The following is a 20634-nucleotide window of genomic DNA, read 5'->3' as shown; positions in this document are numbered from 1 at the left end:
ATTGTATATTATGCAGCTGTATATATAGTGACCAATTCTAATTTTCTCTACATTTTAAACAGCACCGTACTCCATACACAGTAACAATCAGCAAGAGGATTAAACACGTCTCAATACAGAAATAAGGGAAAGAATAAAGAGTTGCAGGATTTCACAGAAAGGAGCCAAAATGTGTCAAAGCATTTTACAAAATTTATTAGAGACAAATACTGGAAGAAAAAAAAATAAAAAGATGTTGGAAAGTTTATTTATATTTCAATTCAAAGCATTCTAAATATCTAAACCAGAACGATGGAGCGTCAGACAGCCACAACAGTATTTACTGACTATAATGGGGTTGTGGTATCTTCAAAAAGACAATAGAAGTCTTAAATCTGTTGGTAAGAGGACAACTCTGTGCTCTTGATTGTAGCTTGTCCTCCCTAGAACCACTTTTGGTACTAACAACTGCATATTAGGTACATCATCAGAATACTCATTTCAAGTGTACCAACTGCCTCTTTTCATAAGACTTAAAGGCTAAGGCTCCACGGAATGATGCACAGCGCTGCGGGAACACATTGTGGTTCTTCCCGCAGCGCTTTGAACATAAAGATCAGAGTTTTCCTCCGTGGACTTTGTTACCATTATATCTACGTGAAAGCCGCCGGCGTTTCCATAGATATAATTGACATGCTGCAATTTCCCAAACCGCACCGGAAAGTGGGCATGGGATTCATGCGAATCCCATCCACTTTGCAAGTACTGTAAAACACTGCGAGAAAAAAAAAAAAAAAAAAAAAAAAAAAAAAAAAAAAAGAAAAACAGAGGATTAACAATAGATGGCTTCAAATCAACACACACACACACACACACACACACACACACACACACCAAAAAAAAAAAAAAAACCTGCCAGGGGCATGATGTAAACTTTTTAGCACAACTATATTTGTAAATAACATTTATTAAAAAAAAAAAAATTATATATATATATATATATATATATATATATATGCTCTGCTTTCAGACAGTCGTTCCATCCAATACTTGAATACATATTATGTACCATATCTCCTGCTTTATATCGGCATCATCGTTTACTTGTCCTTGATTTATTTTGGACATTAGAAGGTTTACAAATGTAACAGAAATTTTTACAGATTTACAAGACAATGTAAGGAGAAAACACCTCACATTTTGTTATGCAATTTCTCCCGAGCACAGAAATAGCCCACACGTGGATGTAAATTGTTTTTGGGCACACGGAAGGGCAAGGTGAGAAGGAGCTAGAATTGGCATTTGAAAAGCAGATTTAATAACTGCAAGCTACGGTAATTTTTTTTTTTTTTTTTAAACCGGGTTTGCTGGCGTAACAGTTCCCCTTTAAAAGCCTTCAAAATCCTCCTGTTCGTCATCTGATACCATAAGTACATTAATTACATCTTGTGATACATTTGTAAGGCAGTCATCATATGGGTCGAATTCCTTATCAGATGGTGTGGTCTCAGCTTCGGCTTCCTCTTCATTTTGCCACAAGAAGTCATCCTTCATAACATCTAATGAATTTGCTATGCCACACTTCTTGAAAGACTTGATTACTGTTTCTGCATCAATATCATTCCAGGCTTTTATGACAAACTTGCGCAAAACATCCAACTGTGGAGCACACATGGTTCCTCCTTTTGTAAATGACTTTTCTCCACTAACCATCCATTTATTTCACTGTTCTCAAATTTTTAAATGGCTTGTTCAGGCAATCCTGCAGGAATAATTGCCGCAAGTGTGTTTAATCTTGCAAGCCTTTGCTTGGTGCTAAGAGATAAATGAGCCCTGAACATATCTCAGACCAGTAAACTATATTTTTGAATAAGTCCACCTGGTCGCCTGCTCCATACATCATCAAGCCATAGTTTTACCCCTTCTTCATCCATCCAGCCTTTCATACATATGTACAAAACAACCAAGAAGGAACTTGAGTTTCAGTATTGTTTTTCTTCTAAAAATAATCATTGGTCTCAGTTTGGTGCCATCAGCTATGCATCCTAATACCAGTGTAAAACTGGACTTCTCACGCCCTGTTTTAATTAAAATTATTTTTTCACCTTTTTGATGGACAGTTTCATTTTAAACCATATCAAAATTCATTGAAGTTTCATCCATATTTCCAATACTACTTAACGGATAGCCATGTTTAGTGCACTGTTGTATTACGGATCAATGGAAACTATTTACTTTGCTAGTGGCGTGGTGTCCAGAAAAACACGCCTCTTTCATCCGTCTGGCCTGCCCATGTATCCTATTACCTCCATCTCTGCCTCTCAGAACTCGCTTCTGAGGACTGCAGTGAAGCGGCGCAGGTGCAAGATCTGAGAGGTAGAGAAGGAGGTTCTGGTCATAGGATACAAGGGTGCGCCAGATGGATGAAAGAGGCGTGTTTTTCTGGGCACAGCGCCGCTCTCTCTTCTCCATATCCCAGGCATTCCAGATGCCTTAAGCTTGTTTCACTTACAACATCTTGGTGAGGCACCCCTCACATAGTCACTGCAGTCGTCAGGAGCGAGATCTGAAAAGCAGAGAAGGAGGTATTGTACCAGTGATAGGATACAAGGGCAGGCTAGAGGGATATGCTATCGCTCTGATAGTATTGGAGACAGGTAGGGCTATGGACCCAGTGTATAAGACAACCGCCGACTTTTGAGAAGATTTTCAGGGGTTAAAAACATCTTATACGCCAGACAATACAGTATATATTGAGCATTTTGACCATACAGCTATTTGACAGATTTTCATTTTTACATCCCAATGTTAATAAAATTACTTTTTTTTTCCCCAGTAAATCGTCAATTTACTCTCATGCTGGAGGCCAATTAGCATATGGATAAAAACCTGTCTCATTCAAAAACTACTATTCCATAAACTGGTAAGCGTATATACCAGCTTTTGGAGTATCTGACAAGCTGGGAACAACATATTCCTGGAAAAATTGCCATTTTCAGCTTTCACAATCAGCTGCGTATTTGTTTCTGGAAAATAAATTAATGCAACACTTGGGAAGTTAAAAATACTCCTTGTACCCCTAAATAAATTCCTTTAGGGCTGTAGTTTGAAAAACAGGGTCACATGTCGGGGGATTCCTCTTTACTGGCATTTCAGGGCTCTGCAAAAATGGCATGACGTCCAAAAACCAGTCTAAATACAGCGTTGGCCAAAAGTATTGGCACCCCTGCAATTCTGTCAGGTAATACTCATTTTCTTCCAGAAAATGATTGCAATCACAAATTCTTTGGAATTATTATCGTCATTTAATTTGTCTTCAATGGAAAACCATAAAAAAGAATTGTCAAAAAGTCAAATTGGATATAAATCCACAGCAAACATAAAAAAGGGGTGGACAAAAGTATTGGCACCGTTTGAAAAATCATGTGATGCTTCTCTAATTTGTGTAATTAACAGCACCTGTTACTTACCTGAGGCACCTAACAGGTGGTGGCAATAACTAAATCACACTTACAGACAGTTGATATGGATTAAAGTTGACTCAACCTCTGTCCTGTGTCCTTGTGTGTACCACATTGAGCATGGAGAAAACAAAGAAGACCAAAGAACTGTCTGAGGACTTGAGAAGCAAAATTGTGAGGAAGCATGAGCAATCTCAAGGCTACAAGTCCATCTCCAAAGACCTGAATGCTCCTGTGTCTACCATGCGCAGGGTTATCAAGAAGTTTAAAGACCATGGCACTGTGGTTAACCTCCCTAGATGTGGACAGGAAAGAAAAAATGACGAGAGATTTCAACGCAAGATTGTGGGGATGGTGTATAAAGAACCTCGACTAACATCCAAACAAGTTCAAGCGGCCCTGCAGTCCGAGGGTACAACAGTGTCGACCCGTACTATTCGTCGGCGTCTGAATGAAAAAGGACTGTATGGTAGGATACCCAGGAAGATCCCACTTCTTACCTAGAGACATAAAAAAGCCAGGCTGGAGTTTGCCAAAACTTACCCGAGAAAGCCAAAAACGTTTTGGAAGAATGTTCTCTGGTCAGATGAGACAAAAGTAGAGCTTCAACATAGAGTTTAAAAGAAAAAAAAAAAAAAAAGAACACAGTCCCTACAGTCAAACATGGCAGAGGTTCCCTGATGTTTTGGGGTTGCTTTGCTGCCTCTGGCACTGGACTCCTTGACCATGTGCATGGCATTATGAAGTTTGAAGACTACCAACAAACTTTACAGCATAATGTAGGGCCCAGTGTGAGAAAGCTGGGTCTCCCTCAGAGGTCATGGGTCTTCCAGCAGGACAATGACCCAAAACACATTTCAAAAAGCACTAGAAAATGGTTTGAGAGAAAGCACTGAAGACTTCTAAAGTGGCCAGCAATGAGTCCAGACCTGAATCCCATAGAACACCTGTGGAGAGATCTCAAAATGGCAGTTTGGAGAAGGCCCCCTTCAAATCTCAGGGACCTGGAGCAGTTTGCCAAAGAAGAATGGCCTAAAATTCCAGCAGAGCATTGTAAGAAACTCATTGATGGTGACCGGAAGTGGTTGTTCGCAGTTATTTTGTCTAAAGGTTGTGCTACCAAGTATTAGGCTGAGGGTGCCAATACTTTTGTCCGGCCCATTTTTGGAGTTTTGTCTAAAATGATCAATGATTTGACTTTTTTTTTTTTTTTTTCTCTCCATTCTCTTACGTGTTTTTTCATTGCAAGCAAAATAAATGAAGATATTAATACCAAAGAGTTTGTGCTTGCAATCATTTTCTGGAAGAAAATGAGTATTATCTGACAGAATTGCAGGGGTGCCAATACTTTTGGCCAACACTGTATGTGCTTTAAAAAAAAAAAAAAAAAAAACACACGGCACTTATGTGTGCCAATATATCAGTTTATTCCCACATGTAACATTAAGAAAAAAAAAAAGTTGAGTTATAGCACATATCAGGGCGCAGATGAGAAAGAGCACTATGTGGCTTTTGGTGGGCAGATTTAGAGGTTTGGTATCTGGACGCCATGTCTTGATTGCAGCGCCCCTGAGGTGCCAATAATATGGAATCCCCTAGGGAATGACCTCAATTTTAAAAACTGCACCCCTCAAAGAATTTATTAAACAGTGTAGTAAGCATTAGTATCCTAGATGTGAACACACAACGGTTGGTGGAAAGTGAATATGTAAACTGTGTGGAGTACATTGGGAACACCAAATTCCCTAGTATTTTCCCAGTAGCTCCTATAATGGTGGATTGGGCGGGGAGGAAGGCAGGGAAAACTCTAAATCAGCGGTTGTAACCTGACATACGCTTGCACAGATTGTATATGCCCTTTCTGCCAGTTATGTCCTAATGATTAGGCGATTATTATCTTCCCATTGTGCAAGCTATATTTTTTTTTTCTTCTTCTTTTCTGATAATGTAGCTAAATGAGGGCTGATTTTTTTTTTTTTTTTTTTGAGGTATAAGATACATTTTGTAAGGACACCATTTTGATGGTGCCTAAAACTTATTGAATACATTGTTTTACTTAGTGGATTAAAAAAAAAATAAATAAATAAATATTCTGCCATTAGGTTTTACCTTTCAAATGTGCCATGCAGCATAAGTAGCAAGTTTACATTTATTCTGTGGGTAGGTATGATCTTATAAGTTAATTTTCCAGAACTTCAACCCAGTTTAGGACATAAATCTATTTTTGTATCGCCAATATATACATAACATTTAAATTTTTCAGTTCATATAGTTGGCTGAGGGCCTATTTTTACGGTACTGTTTTGAGGTGGCTAAGACTTTTGATCACTTTTTTGTGAGATTGCGAAAAATCATTAATTCCATAGTTTTTTTGTGGGTAAAGGTTATATAATTTTATAGGTTGTTATGGACAAGGTAATATATTTTTTTTTCTTTTACATGAGAAAGGGACATTTTGGGGCTTTATTCATTCGTTTATTTTTAATCTACCGTATATACACGAGTGTAAGCCAACCTGAATATAAGCCGAAACCCCTAATTTCACCACAAAAAAAAAATGGGAAAACTTATTGACTTGCGTATAAGGTGAGGCGTGGAAATGCAGCAGCTACTGGAAAATTTCAAAAATTAAAGTGTATTGGTTATCTGTCTGCCCCTTCCCTGAGCTTGAGAACTGGGGTTTTTTCACCCCACTTGGAACTCAGCCTGGCTGAACATAACATATCTGCAGTGCTCCTATTAACCCCTTCCTGACAGAATGGGAGCACTGCAGATACCGTATATTCAGTAAACCGGGCACTTTCAGACACGAGGATACCTATTGCGTGTTTCACAGTAATTTTCTACTTTGCGGGCGGGTTCATACCACCGCCCGATCTCCGTTATGCAGGTTTCTGTTTCCAGGAGACTGAAACCGGCAGGTAGTTTTCAAACTCTCTGCGGCGAAAGTTTAAAAAAAAAAAAAAAAATTGACACAAAGTCGGCGTTGCATCTCCAGAGGAAATTTTCACTGTAACTCTTACTGCGATCTCTGATTGGAAGCATTAGCTCGAGCATCACCGCTGTAAGGCTGCATGCACATGGAGTTACGCCGGGCTTGTAAAAATACTCATTCACAGCCGTACACGCGAGTTCAGCGGACGACTCCCGAACACTTCCTATTCACTTCAATGGGAGCGTTCGGAACGCTGGCATAACTCAGTGTGCATGCAGCCTAAGGGTCAGTTCACACGTGAAAACCGCCTAGCTTATTTGTGCGAGGTAAAAAACCTCGAGGAGTTTTTGACGCTGTTTTTTGCATTCCACGCGGTTTTTGACGAGGTTTTTGACGCGGTTTTCGCTAGGGTTTTTTTTCTCCTATATGTGCTATAGAAACTGCAGGCGAAAACTGCGCGTTTTTTTGCAAAAAACCGCGCGGTTTTGTGTGCAAAAAACCGCGCGGTTTTTTACCGCGCGGTTTTCGCCTCCCATTCACTTCTATGCAATTCTTCAGGCGTTTTCCGCCTGAAGAAAGGTCATGTCGCTTCTTCAGGCGGAAAACGCTAGGAGGAAAAAAAAAGCTAGTGGTCTACATAGACCACCATGTTAAAGGAGAGGTTTTTGAAGCGAATTCCGCTGTCAAAAACCTCCCCTTTGCCCACGTGTGAACTAGCCCTAAGAGTTGCAGCGGAGGTGCCAGTTGCTATGGCCCCAAGGTCAATTTAAATTTTTTTTTTGGGTGGGGTGGGGAGGGCATCTCCGTTGTTACTCTTACAACTTATGCCTGGTTCACACATCAGTATGCCATTCATCCCTCTGAATTCTGTTTGAGACTTTAAAATGGACTGATGCACATACTGATTGTATACTGACACTTTTTTTATGCTGATAGCCCCTAGAGGACGATCGGGTGCGTTCTTTTGCACTCCATGCTTGTCCTTCACTGTCCGCATGTAAAGATGTCCGACTTTTCAAGCGGACAGAAAAACCCGACATGTAGGACGATAAGGGGATTAAAAGTAGCAATTGTAAGAGTAGAGATAAGGACATAAAGGTCCTTATCTGTACTCTGTTTACAATTTTCTATCAGCAGTTTATGCTGATAGAGTTTGCTATCAGCATAAAAAGGTGTCAGTATACAATCAGTATTTGCATCAGTCTGTTTTAAAGTCTCAAAGGGAATCCAGACGGACAGATGACATACTGATGTGTGAACCAAGCCTTAGATGTGATGTGATGCGATGAGATGTGATCACTCATTGCAGGAATTAGCTCCGGCATTACTGCTGTAAGGGGGTGTTCACACTACCGTCTGTGTCCGACAGGTAGTGTCCGCTCCTAGTGTCCGTTCAAAATCTCGCACGGACATTAGGAGCGGACACTAGCTGTGTCCGTGACACCTGTCATTTATTTAAATGGCGATCGGGTGCGTCCTACATGTCAGGTTTTTCTGTCCGCTTGAAAAGTCGGACATCTTTACATGCGGACGGTGAAGGACAGGCATGGAGTGCAAAAGAACGCACCCGATCGCCATTTAAATAAATGACAGGTGTCACGGGTACAGCTAGTGTCCGCTCCTAATGTCCGTGCGAGATTTTGAACGGACACTAGGAGTGGACACTACCTGTCGGACACAGATGGTAGTGTGAACGCCCCCTAAGAGTTACAGCAGAGATGCCGGTTGCTATGGCGACCGCTCTGCAGCAGAGTGTCCCATTATAGTTACAGACCCGGCATCCAGACCTGGCATATAGACACCGGAACGGGTGCCGGGGCCCATAGCATCACCACACTCCTGTCGCTGCAGGAAACCAGCGGCGGCAGGAGCTTGGTGATGCTGTACATTTCAAACTGGTACTTACGGTACTTCTGCTAGCACACAAGGACACTGAACAGACCCTGGCCTACATAAGGTACATATCAGCATCTTGCCATTGGAGGGGGGAGGGTAATTTATTAGCGGAACCCCTTAAATGCCGATAATAGTACAGCGATTTACCTTAAGGGGGCTCGATCATTAGGAAAAGTCATTTTTAACTAAGCACATACTTGCAAAGCCTTTTGTATGTTAACCCTCTCAATAGTTTTTGAATGAGAGTTTTCATTCAAATGCTAATTAGCCTCCAGCCAGCACTCCGGAGGACACTCTCTGTTGAGTCAATAGCAGCAGCCTGTGCTGTACACACATCTCCCCATTCTCAAAGCAAACAGTGCTCGCTGAGACTTCCAGTGCTTGTTGGCTAATTTGCATGTGAATAAAAACAGGCTCATTCAAAAACCACTGAGGGGATGAACATACTAAAGGTACATGTGGAGTAGCCTATGTGCTTAGTTAAAAATGACTTTTCCCAATGATAGAGCCCTTTAAGACCCAGGTGTCTGGGCCATGATAGGCCATCAACTATGATTACATCTTTATTGTGTGCAATGGGTTAAGTGGTTGTACAGAATTGGTTAACAGATTTCACTGGCATCCTATTCACCTATGGGTTCAGGGACTAGATCTGTACCACATATTAACGGAAAATCCTGTGGTTAAGAAATATATATGTTTAAAGGGGCTCTATCAGCAAAATTATGCTAATAGAGACCCACATATGCGTGAATAGCCTTTAAAAAGGCTATTCAGGCACCGTAAATGTTATATTAAACCCGGACACATTTTTAAATAAAAGCATTAAAACATATATGCAAATCTTACTGACCGTGCACCGGGGGCGGTGATGCACGATGCCGCGTCATCTTCGGGAATGTCTACCTCTTCTTTCTTCTTGGAGCAACGCCATCTGCTCCCGTCTCTTCTGCCGGGTTGCTATTGGTCTTCTTCCGGCTTGAGGTCTTCAAATCCTGCGCCAGTGGGGGGGCCACACGGTGGCTCAGTGGTTAGCACCACTTCAAATCCCGCCAAGGGCATAAAACCACCTGCAAGGAGTTTGTATGTTCTCCCCGTGTCTGCATGGATTTCCATCCCATATTTCAAAAATATACTGATAGGGAAAAATGTACATTGTGAGCTCTATGTGGGGCTCACAATCTACATTTAATAAAAAAAAATAAAAATCCTGCGCCAGTGTAGTAGCGCTTCCCTCCGGAGCGCTACTGCGCAGGCTCACTCGCCATTTTACTTAATGGCAGTTCGTGAGCGTGCAGTGCACTCGTGTAGTTCTACAGGGACTGGCAAGTGAGCCTGTGCAGTAGTGCTCCGGAGGGAAGCGCTACTACGCAGGTGCGGGATTTGCAGACCTCAAGCCGGAAGAAGACCAATAAGAAGCCGGCAGAAGAGACGGGACAAGAGGGCGTCGCTCCAAGAAGAAAGAAGAGGTAGGCGTGCCCGAAGATGACGCGGCAACGTGCATCACTGCCCCCGGTCAGTAAGACTTGCATATATGTTTTAATGCTTTTGTTTAAAAACGGGACCGGGGTTTCATATAACATTTACGGTGCCTGAATAGCCTTTTTAAAGGCTATTCACGCATATGTGGGGCTCTATTAGCATAATTTTGCTGATAGAGCCCCTTTACAATGTCAGTAATCCTTTAACATGACATATAAAATATGTAACATTTTGGTGCATTCAGTGATTCACTCCATTATACTTAGTTAACATGCATATTGGTGATTAAACCAAGCTATATTTTACCTGTTCCGTTGCTGTTGGACAGTAACATACTAACACTACGGTTGTTAAGATATTGATCAAAAGTCCTATTATGGTGATAAGATTTGGTGCAATCCATGAAGGGACCTGAACAACCAACCATTCCCAAAATCCTTGCATTAATGGTTCCAGAAGAGATTTCCCACAGCTTTTATACCGATGCTCTTCCAATCTCTTTAACTGGTGTCGAGACAGAGGTGGCGTTGGCAATTCCACAAGCTTGCTTAAAACGCATGTTGATTTGGAAACACGTTCACAGTGTGAAGGGAATTCTGAGTGGATTTCTCCACACCTTTTTCTTGATGATCTTTGTCCACTCATGGAGTTTAGATTTAAAACCAAAATCCAAAGAAATCTGGATGGAAAATAAAAACAAAATAGCAGAATAAGTTTAATTCTAACTTTTTTTTTTTTTTTAAATGCTTTTTTTCCCCCACATGTATTTAAAATGTTTTATTGAAGACTTATTAAAAATAGCATATGGGCAGTGTAGGGTGTATGTTATGCTTCAGCACTTGATGTATAGATATTTTTTTCTCTCTCAATAAAACACACACAAATATATACACTATATACTCGAGTATAAGCTGAGTTTTTCAGCACAGTTTTTGTGCTGAAAAAGGGCGCCTCGGCTTATACTCGCCTCAATATGGTAATTGAAAATGTCACATAACTGGTCCGCAGTTAAAGACATCTGTGGGAGGCCGCTGGAGCAGCAATAGGAGAGTGGTGAGGTAGCGCTGCCTCCAGGACCGCCCCAAGATGTTTCCAGAGCATCTTCTCTGCCTTGGAAATATCTTAAGGCGGCCCTGGAGACAGCGCTGCCTCAGCGACCACCTATCGGCAGCAGTGCTGTTCCAGCGGCCTCCCACAAATATCTTTTACTGCGGACCAGTGAAATTACCACTCGAGTCAATACGGTAATTGGTTCGACTGTATTGCCTAGCTGCAGCGGGCCTCCGCTCCAGTCCCTGCCACTCTCCTTGCGCTGGTTCAGACGTCAACGTATCAGTGTAGGCGGCATCATCATGGTACTGAGATTCAGGCCCTTCGCTGATCAGCTTCAGCAGTCACGTGAACGCTGAGGCCAATCAGAGGCTTCAGCACAAAGGACACAGGAGGACAACAGAGACAGGAGAGTATGATTTTTTTTTTTTCACTGCCTTATTTAAACTTTAACAGGTTTCCAGTTTTGCCTGGATAACTCCTTTAAGAACACAAATTTTGTGCTGTGTTGTACCCCAGTGAGTCCATATCTTGTTTGTTATTATCTAGAGTACAACCTACTCTACTAGTCTCCAACGAGACATATCCGCCTGATGTCGAGGTATATGTTTTGTTTCATTTTGACCTTGTTTATTTATTTTTAAGCTATCACTATTAAAGGATAAGCTTTAAATATATTTGTTTTAAAGGGGCTCTATCAGCAAAATCATGCTGATAGAGCCCCACATATGCGTGCATAGCCTTTAAAAAGGCTATTCAGGCACTGTAAAAGTTAAATTAAACTACCCCCCCCCCCCCCCCCCCCGTTTTAAAATAATAACTTAAAAAAGAATGTTCTCTACTTACGGAACGTGCACGCTGGGCGGGCATTCAGGGTGCGCCGTCTTCTTCCCCGCCTCTTCTTCCTCTGACGTCTTCGGGTCCCGTCCTCCTCCGGCGCTTGCTCGCGGACACTGATAAAAAAAAAAAAAAATAGCCCGGGCGCATGCGCAGTAGCACGCGGCTTCTACTACGGCTACTGCGCATGCGCCCGGGCTATTTTTTTTTTTTTTTTTTTTTATCAGTGTCCGCGAGCAAGCGCCGGAGGAGGACGGGACCGGAGGACGTCAGATGAAGAAGAGGCGTGGAAGAAGATGAAGACACACCCTGAATGCCCGCCCAGCGTGCACGTTCCGTAAGTAGAGAACATTCTTTTTTAAGTTATTATTTTAAAACGGGGGGGGGGGGGGGGGGGGGGTAGTTTAATTTAACTTTTACAGTGCCTGAATAGCCTTTTTAAAGGCTATGCACGCATATGTGGGGCTCTATCAGCATTATTTTGCTGATAGAGCCCCTTTAATATTTTGGAGATGTATTTAATTTTTTAATTTAGAGTTTGTGAATATTTGATGCAAAGAGGGAAAACAGTATTTGATGATTTTTTTGGCAAACCTAACCCATCTGCTGGGTTGCCTTGATATGATGGGTTCTGGTGGCAGATTCTCTTTAAAGTCCATCCCTAACAAACAGCTCAACTCTCCCTCTGAGGACCTTCGGTAGCGATCTCCACCACCAATTCTTCACCCCCACAATAAATAAAAGTTATTAATAACCTACTCTTGGTTAAAAAAAAAAAAAAAAAGTTTCTTCCAGACCCGATTTCTGACTGGTTATTCATTGGAGACTGTACCATTGTAACTAGAAGCACTGCCATATGAACTAAGTTGTAGTAAAATTATGCGGGTGTGGTCAGAGAATATGTGAGCTAATATAAAGCACTATGTACAGGGAGCGACACAGGTCTTTAGTGTAATAAATGGATCACACAGGTTGACAGGCCAAATCCACCCATACAGTAGTACAGTCACCCTTATTAATAAAGCATAAAACTAGGAAAACCTGTTAATTGACCTCACCACTAAAAACTCCATGAATAAAAAGTAATTTACGATGTAACACAATAGTCAGCAGAAATACCGAGTCCACACAACTTCCAGCATAAATATGTGCAGAACAGGTATAACCTTGCACGTCCTAATATGCCTGGTCACTATGCAGCTAAACGCCAATCAGGCAGTGACACGTACACTGTAAACGACACCAAGGTATGGAGCTACCGAGTCATTGCCATGAAACGTACCGTGGCTTCTTTAGCAGTCAGGACAATACTGGCTTCCTTCTTTTCCGCTACAGCGTAAACCGGAAGCAGTGATGCTACACGGTAACTCCGAAACACGCTTTCCTGTCGCGCTTAGAACCGCCCACCTCAGACTTAGAGCCAATCAACAAGCGCTAAACGAAGCGCCAATAGAATCCCCAGATATTTCTACATCATTGATATATATATATATACTTAAATTAAATGACGAGGGCATAGTTATATAACGAGGGTTTAGATTGGTGATTGGATTTCGCGTTAGTTTTCAGGTTGCGTATGAGGTGACTATGAGGGGCGTGTAGTGTTTCCTACGTGCTGTCCTGCTTGACTATGTAAAAGAAAGTCAATGATCTTTTAGTCACTCGACCAATCATTTTATCTCCCAAGTTTCTATCCTGTTTAATTCCCAATATACTTTTGTCTGTATTTTTCCACGTAGAGACCCCCAAAATTGTCTTACGTTGCCACGTGTAGGCATTGTTTTCAGCTATCAGCTGGGTTCCTATACAGTATAAAGAGTTGAGCACAGTACATATTTAGTTTGAAGACTGTTTTGTTGTAGATAAAAAATGCAGCATTATTTTGTTTCCTTGTTGGAAATCTGACAGACCCTGTTATAATCAATAGAGTGTGCACCTACCCCCTTCCTAGAGCGAATTCTTGATAGTGGCAGTTACGGGCACTGAAGTGATATCTCAGATACTTGAAAGGGATACATCTACATACCTCCCAACCGTCCCGATTTCCGCGGCACATTCACGATTTGGGTGACATGTCCCGCGGTCCTGGTTGGAGGGAGGTATGTCCCGATTTCAAATCAGATCTGCGTCCAGAGGACGCAGATCTGAGTTGAACACATACGCGGCTGAAGCAAGGAGCTGACACAGGTCAGCTCCTTCCTTCGCCGCTGCCGCCGGCTACTGGCTTGTAGACGCGATGTGATGACGTCACATCGCGTCTACAACTGTGTCAGCGAGAGAGAGGTGCGCAGAGAGCGGCGAGGGAGCGGAGGAGAAGGTAAGTAATGTGGATGTGGAACGTGAAACTGGGGGCAGATGATGGAGAGGACGGCATGTCACTGGGAGCAAAGATGGAGAGGACAGCATGGCACTGGGGGCAGAGATGGAGAAGACGGCATGACACTGGGGGCAGATGATGGAGAGGACGGCATGACACTGGGGGCAGAGATGGAGAGGACGGCATGACACTGGGGGCAAAGATGTGGGGACATGAATCTGGGGGCAGAGATGTGGAGACATGAATCTGGGGGCAGAGATGGGGGACATGAATCTGGGGGCAGAGATGGGGGACATGAATCTGGGGGCAGAGATGGGGGAAATGCATCTGGGGCAGAGATGGAGGGGACATGAATCTGGGGGCAGAGATGGAGGGGACATGAATCTGGGGGCAGAGATAGGGGGACATGAATCTGGGGGCAGAGATGGAGAGGACAGCATGACACTGGGGGCAGAGATGTGGGGACATGAATCTGGGGGCAGAGATGTGGAGACATGAATCTGGGGGCAGAGATGTGGAGACATGAATCTGGGGGCAGAGATGGGGGACATGAATCTGGGGGCAGAGATGGTGGACATGAATCTGGGGGCAGAGATGGGGGACATTCATCTGGGGGCAGAGATGGAGGGGACATGAATCTGGGGGCAGAGATAGGGGGATATGAATCTGGGGGAAGAGATGGGGGGATATGAATCTGGGGGCAGAGATGGGGGGACATGAATCTGGGGGAAGAGATGGGGACATGAATTTGGGGGCAGAGATGGGAGGACATGAATCTGGGGGCAGAGATGGGGGACATGAATTTGGGGGCAGAGATGGAGGGGACATGAATCTGGGAGCAGAGATGGGGGGACATGAATCTGGGGGCAGAGAAGGGAGGACATGAATCTGGGGGCAGAGATGGAGGGACATGAATCTGGGGGCAGAGATGGATGGGACATGAAACTGGGGGCAGAGATGTGGGGACATGAATCTGGGGGCAGAGATGGAAAGCGGACATGAAACTGGGGGCAGATGAAGGGTGTAAATGAAACTGGGGAGAGATAGAGGGGGAACATATAATTTACGGGTGACTGTAGGAGGATGATACTGTGTGCGGGCACATGAAAAATTAACGAATGGGCGGAGTCAACACAAAAGTGGGTGGGGCTAAATTTGCCGTGGCGCTAACTGCAGTTATCAAGAATATGATGAGTGAGCAGTGCTGCACCTGGTATGTAAACAATACTGGGACAGAATTACATGCTCTGAAGTGGACCCCACACAGTATTACATGCTTCACAGTGGCCCCCCAAACTATATTATATACTCACAGTGCCCTCACACTATTATATGCTGACAGTGGCCCCCACACTGTATTATAGGCTCAACAGAGGCACCCACACAGTATTATTTGGCTCACTAGTGGCTCCCACCCCCATTCCCTCCTCTTGCTCACACACAGCATGCACCCACATTTCATACCTCCCAATCATCCTGAATTCTACAGGACAGTACCAAGTTCAGGGTCGAGTCCCACGGTCCCGGTCGGTGAGAGGTATGTCCCAGATTCAAATCATCTGCTCCGTGCAGTGGTGTGAAATGTAGTGAAAACAGTCCATGACGTCATTCTGGATAGTAGTTACTGACGCCTTCTTTAACAGGATAAATGAGTTGGCTTTTGTTTCCTACAATAATCATCACATCCTTAGCGATTCAGCAACTGATAGTCCCTGCGTTCCTTCTTAGTAGTCATTTTTGGAGTGCGTGTTTTGGATATCATTGATTAACTTCTGGTAAGTAGTTTGGCTTAAGCAAATACTGTTTTTAGCAGCATTTCCTCGAATTTTGGACGGTTCCTCGTTGAATCGTTATTTCATGTCCTTCTCTGACCCTCCAGCTTGCTCCCCCAACCAAAACCAAACTAAGGGGAATTTCAAACACCTGAGGCAACGGCAGAGAAGACCGTCAGCTATCACGCTAGAAGCAAAACGCATGTGCGAGACAGAGAGGTATCATCAGAGATGCTCCTGAACGAAGTGTAAGCCTGACGCAGAGAGAGACCGTTGTCTGTATCAGGTGAAGTGGCAGCGGCTTCATGCTAGAAGCGAAGCCAGAACGAAGGTCGCCTAGCATTTCATACTTTGCCAGCTTCTCGTTCGGCATTATATAGAACGCCTAGGCAATGTGTGAAATGACGAATGATTTCATACATTGCCGGCTAGTTTTAGGCATTCCGTAGCTGCCGTCCGTAGCTGAGAAATTGATTTGGTTATAACCTCGCATTATGCAGCAAAGGCTTCTGGGAAGTCGGACATGATGTTCAGGGTGCTTCTCATAGAGGGCGGCATAACAGAGGCACTGTCTCCCTGTTTACATCTTGGGAGACAGATTTGCATATTCTTCCCATGTTCCCTTGCAGTGGAGCAACTATGGCTGTATAAGTCTCCATACACCTGAGAAGGTGGTCTCTCCCTAAGGATAGACGTTATCCCCATAATCTGGTCTCTCAGCCTCTCACTTAAACCAAATCAATTCTCTCTAGGCTGCGCTGATGAAGTCCAAAGAGACAGAAACGGTGCCGTCCGTAGCTGAGAAATTGATGTGGTTATAACCTCGCATCATGCAGTGAAGACTTCCGGGAAGTCGGGCATGATGTTCAGGGTGCTTGCTATAGAGGGCAGCATAACAGAGGCACTGTCTCCCTGTTTACATCTTGGGAGACAGATTTGTATATTCTTCCCATATTCATTTCAATGGGAGTCGCTAACTACTTTTTCCTGCTAGAGGTGTTTTTTTTGTTTTTTTTCTTCCAGCTAGCGTGAAAGAGACATGCCCTATCTTCCCGCAGATTCTGCGGCTGAGACAGCCACGGCATCCACAGTGCGAGACTCGCTTACAATTAGGCCCATTCATTCGGGCCTAATGAAAAACGGGATGCCGGTGCTAGCCGCGCGGAGAATTCACACAGTAGAAACGGTTTCCGTCATGTAAACAGAACCTAAGACTTTTTCTTATTCCAACGGTATGCCTTCCATTTAATATACATGAGGTATGTGTCCTCCTTTCATTTTCAAGAAAAACCCTTTTGGCACTTTAATGTGTGTAGGAGCACTACAGTGACCCCAGGCTGCCTGGTGCCCCCAGTGCCTGGTTGATACTGCCAGCGAGAGAGGAAGTGAGCCGATGCATCTGCATTGGCTGACTTCCTCTATAGATTACAAGACACGAGCAGTCTTGTGTCTTGTAAGATTACAAGACATGTGACTGCTCGTGTCTTTGTAATCTATAGAGGAAGATTCTGTATTATAGATATAATACAGAATCAGTTGATTCAAGTGTCCTAAAGGGACACAAGAAAAAGTGAAAAAAAAAAAATGTATGAAAAAAAGTTATAAAGCCCTAACAATCCCTTTTTTCTATAGAAAATGAATTACCCTATATACTCGAGTATAAGCCGACCTGAATATAAGCTGAGGCCCCTAATTTTACCACAAAAAACTGGGAAAACTTATTGACTTGAGTATAAGCCGAGGGGGGAAATGCAGCAGCTACAGGAAAATTTCAAAAATTAAAATGGTTTTTGGGTGCAGTAGTCGCTGGGTGCTGGGGAAGAGGAGGGGGTGTTTTGGTTGTCTTTCTGCCCCTTCCCTGAGCTTGAGGACTGTTTTTTTTTTTCCCCCTACTTAGAAGTCAGCCTGGCTGAATATAGGGTATCTGCAGTGCTCCTATTAACCCCTTCCCGACGGAACACGAGCAATGCAGATCATATATTCAGTAAACCGGGCACTTTCAGACACAGGGATACCTGATGTTTGTGTTTCACAGTAATTTTTTTTTTTTTTTTTTGGTAGAGTTGGAAGGGACCTCAAGGGCCATCGGGTCCAACCCCCTGCGAGTGCAGGTTTTCCTAAATCATCCCAGCATATATTTATCCAGATTCTGCTTGAAGATTTCCATTGATGGAGCGCCCACCACCTCCCGTGGCAGCCTATTCCACTCTCTCACTACCCTCACTGTCAGAAAGTTTTTCCTAATGTCTAATCTGTATCTCTTTCCCTTTAGTTTCATCCCATTGCTTCTTGTACTTCCTTGTGCTAATGAGAATAGGGTAGATCCCTCTGCACTGTGACTACCTTTCAGATATTTGTAGACTGCTATTAAATCTCCCCTCAGCCTTCTCTTCTGCAAACTAAACAATCCCAGTTCTTTTAGCCGCTCCTCATAGGACATGGTTTGCAGACCTTCCACCATTTTGGTTGCTCTTCTCTGGACTTGCTCCAATATATCGATGTCTTTCTTGAATTGAGGCGCCCAGAACTGTACACAGTATTCCAGGTGTGGTCTGACCAGGGAAGAGTACAGCGGAATAATGACTAGAGATGAGCGAACAGTGTTCTATGGAACACATGTTCGATCGGATATCAGGGTGTTCGCCATGTTCGAATCGAATCGAACACCACGTGGTAAAGTGCGCCAAAATTCGATTCCCCTCCCACCTTCCCTGGCGCCTTTTTTGCACCAATAACAGCGCAGGGGAGGTGGGACAGGAACTACGACACCGGGGGCATTGAAAAAAATTGGAAAAAGTCATTGGCTGCCGAAATCAGGTGACCTCCATTTTAGACGAATAGTGGATTTCAAATCCGGGTCATATGAGAATGTGAACTTTGTGACTATGAGACAGGGATAGCTGTACAGGCAGGGATAGCTAGGGATAACCTTTATTTAGGGGGGAATGTTATTAAAAATAACTTTTTGGGGCTCTATCGGGTGTGTAATTGTGATTTTTGTGAGATAAACTTTTTCCCATAGGGATGCATTGGCCAGCGCTGATTGGCCGAATTCCGTACTCTGGCCAATCAGTGCTGGCCAATGCATTCTATTAGCTTGATGAAGCAGAGTGTGCACAAGGGTTCAAGCGCACCCTCGGCTCTGATGTAGCAGAGCCGAGGCTGCACAAGGGTTCAAGCGCACCCTCGGCTCTGATGTAGGAGAGCCGAGGGTGCACTTGAACCCTTGTGCACCCTCAGCTCTGCTACATCAGAGCCGAGGGTGCGCTTGAACCCTTGTGCACACTCTGCTTCATCAAGCTAATAGAATGCATTGGCCAGCGCTGATTGGCCAATGTATTCTATTAGCCTGATGAAGTAGAGCTGAATGTGTGTGCTAAGCACACACATTCAGCTCTACTTCATCGGGCTAATAGAATGCATTGGCCAGCGCTGATTGGCCAGAGTACGGAACTCGACCAATCAGCGCTGGCTCTGCTGGAGGAGGCGGAGTCTAAGATCGCTCCACACCAGTCTCCATTCAGGTCCGACCTTAGACTCCGCCTCCTCCGGCAGAGCCAGCGCTGATTGGCCGAAGGCTGGCCAATGCATTCCTATGCGAATGCAGACTTAGCAGTGCTGAGTCAGTTTTGCTCAACTACACATCTGATGCACACTCGGCACTGCTACATCAGATGTAGCAATCTGATGTAGCAGAGCCGAGGGTGCACTAGAACCCCTGTGCAAACTCAGTTCACGCTAATAGAATGCATTGGCCAGCGCTGATTGGCCAATGCATTCTATTAGCCCGATGAAGTAGAGCTGAATGTGTGTGCTAAGCACACACATTCAGCACTGCTTCATCACGCCAATACAATGCATTAGCCAGTGCTGATTGGCCAGAGTACGGAATTCGGCCAATCAGCGCTGGCTCTGCTGGAGGAGGCGGAGTCTAAGATCGCTCCACACCAGTCTCCATTCAGGTCCGACCTTAGACTCCGCCTCCTCCGGCAGAGCCAGCGCTGATTGGCCGAAGGCTGGCCAATGCATTCCTATGCGAATGCAGACTTAGCAGTGCTGAGTCAGTTTTGCTCAACTACACATCTGATGCACACTCGGCACTGCTACATCAGATGTAGCAATCTGATGTAGCAGAGCCGAGGGTGCACTAGAACCCCTGTGCAAACTCAGTTCACGCTAATAGAATGCATTGGCCAGCGCTGATTGGCCAATGCATTCTATTAGCCCGATGAAGTAGAGCTGAATGTGTGTGCTAAGCACACTCATTCAGCACTGCTTCATCACGCCAATACAATGCATTAGCCAGTGCTGATTGGCCAGAGTACGGAATTCGGCCAATCAGCGCTGGCCAATGCATTCTATTAGCCCGATGAAGTAGAGCTGAATGTGTGTGCTAAGCACACACATTCAGCACTGCTTCATCACGCCAATACAATGCATTAGCCAGTGCTGATTGGCCAGAGTACGGAATTCGGCCAATCAGCGCTGGCTCTGCTGGAGGAGGCGGAGTCTAAGGTCGGACCTGAATGGAGACTGGTGTGGAGCGATCTTAGACTCCGCCTCCTCCAGCAGAGCCAGCGCTGATTGGCCGAATTCCGTACTCTGGCCAATCAGCACTGGCTAATGCATTGTATTGGCGTGATGAAGCAGTGCTGAATGTGTGTGCTTAGCACACACATTCAGCTCTACTTCATCGGGCTAATAGAATGCATTGGCCAGCGCTGATTGGCCGAATTCCGTACTCTGGCCAATCAGCACTGGCTAATGCATTGTATTGGCGTGATGAAGCAGTGCTGAATGTGTGTGCTTAGCACACACATTCAGCTCTACTTCATCGGGCTAATAGAATGCATTGGCCAGCGCTGATTGGCCAGAGTACGGAATTCGGCCAATCAGCGCTGGCTC

At 44.2% G+C, this 20634-nt stretch overlaps 1 protein-coding gene across 1 annotated transcript in view; it reads right to left on the bottom strand.

The window, feature by feature from the left end:
- The window catches only part of LOC142194892 (choline/ethanolaminephosphotransferase 1), a 56692-nt gene extending 43652 nt beyond the window's left edge, over window positions 1-13040 (bottom strand). The window contains exons 1-2 of the mRNA XM_075264322.1: window positions 12923-13040; window positions 10060-10432 (exon numbers count right to left, since the gene is read on the bottom strand). Coding sequence (XP_075120423.1) covers window positions 10060-10398 — 339 coding nt within the window. The 5' untranslated portion in view covers window positions 10399-10432; window positions 12923-13040. The remainder of the gene's footprint in view (window positions 1-10059; window positions 10433-12922) is intronic.
- Between the last annotated feature and the right edge of the window lie 7594 nt (window positions 13041-20634).

The sequence above is a fragment of the Leptodactylus fuscus genome, chromosome 2 (assembly GCF_031893055.1).
Source record: "Leptodactylus fuscus isolate aLepFus1 chromosome 2, aLepFus1.hap2, whole genome shotgun sequence".
Classification (NCBI taxonomy): Eukaryota; Metazoa; Chordata; class Amphibia; order Anura; family Leptodactylidae; genus Leptodactylus; species Leptodactylus fuscus.
The sequence above is the reverse complement of the archived record's forward strand: the minus strand, read 5'-3'. Positions and strand labels throughout refer to the sequence as shown.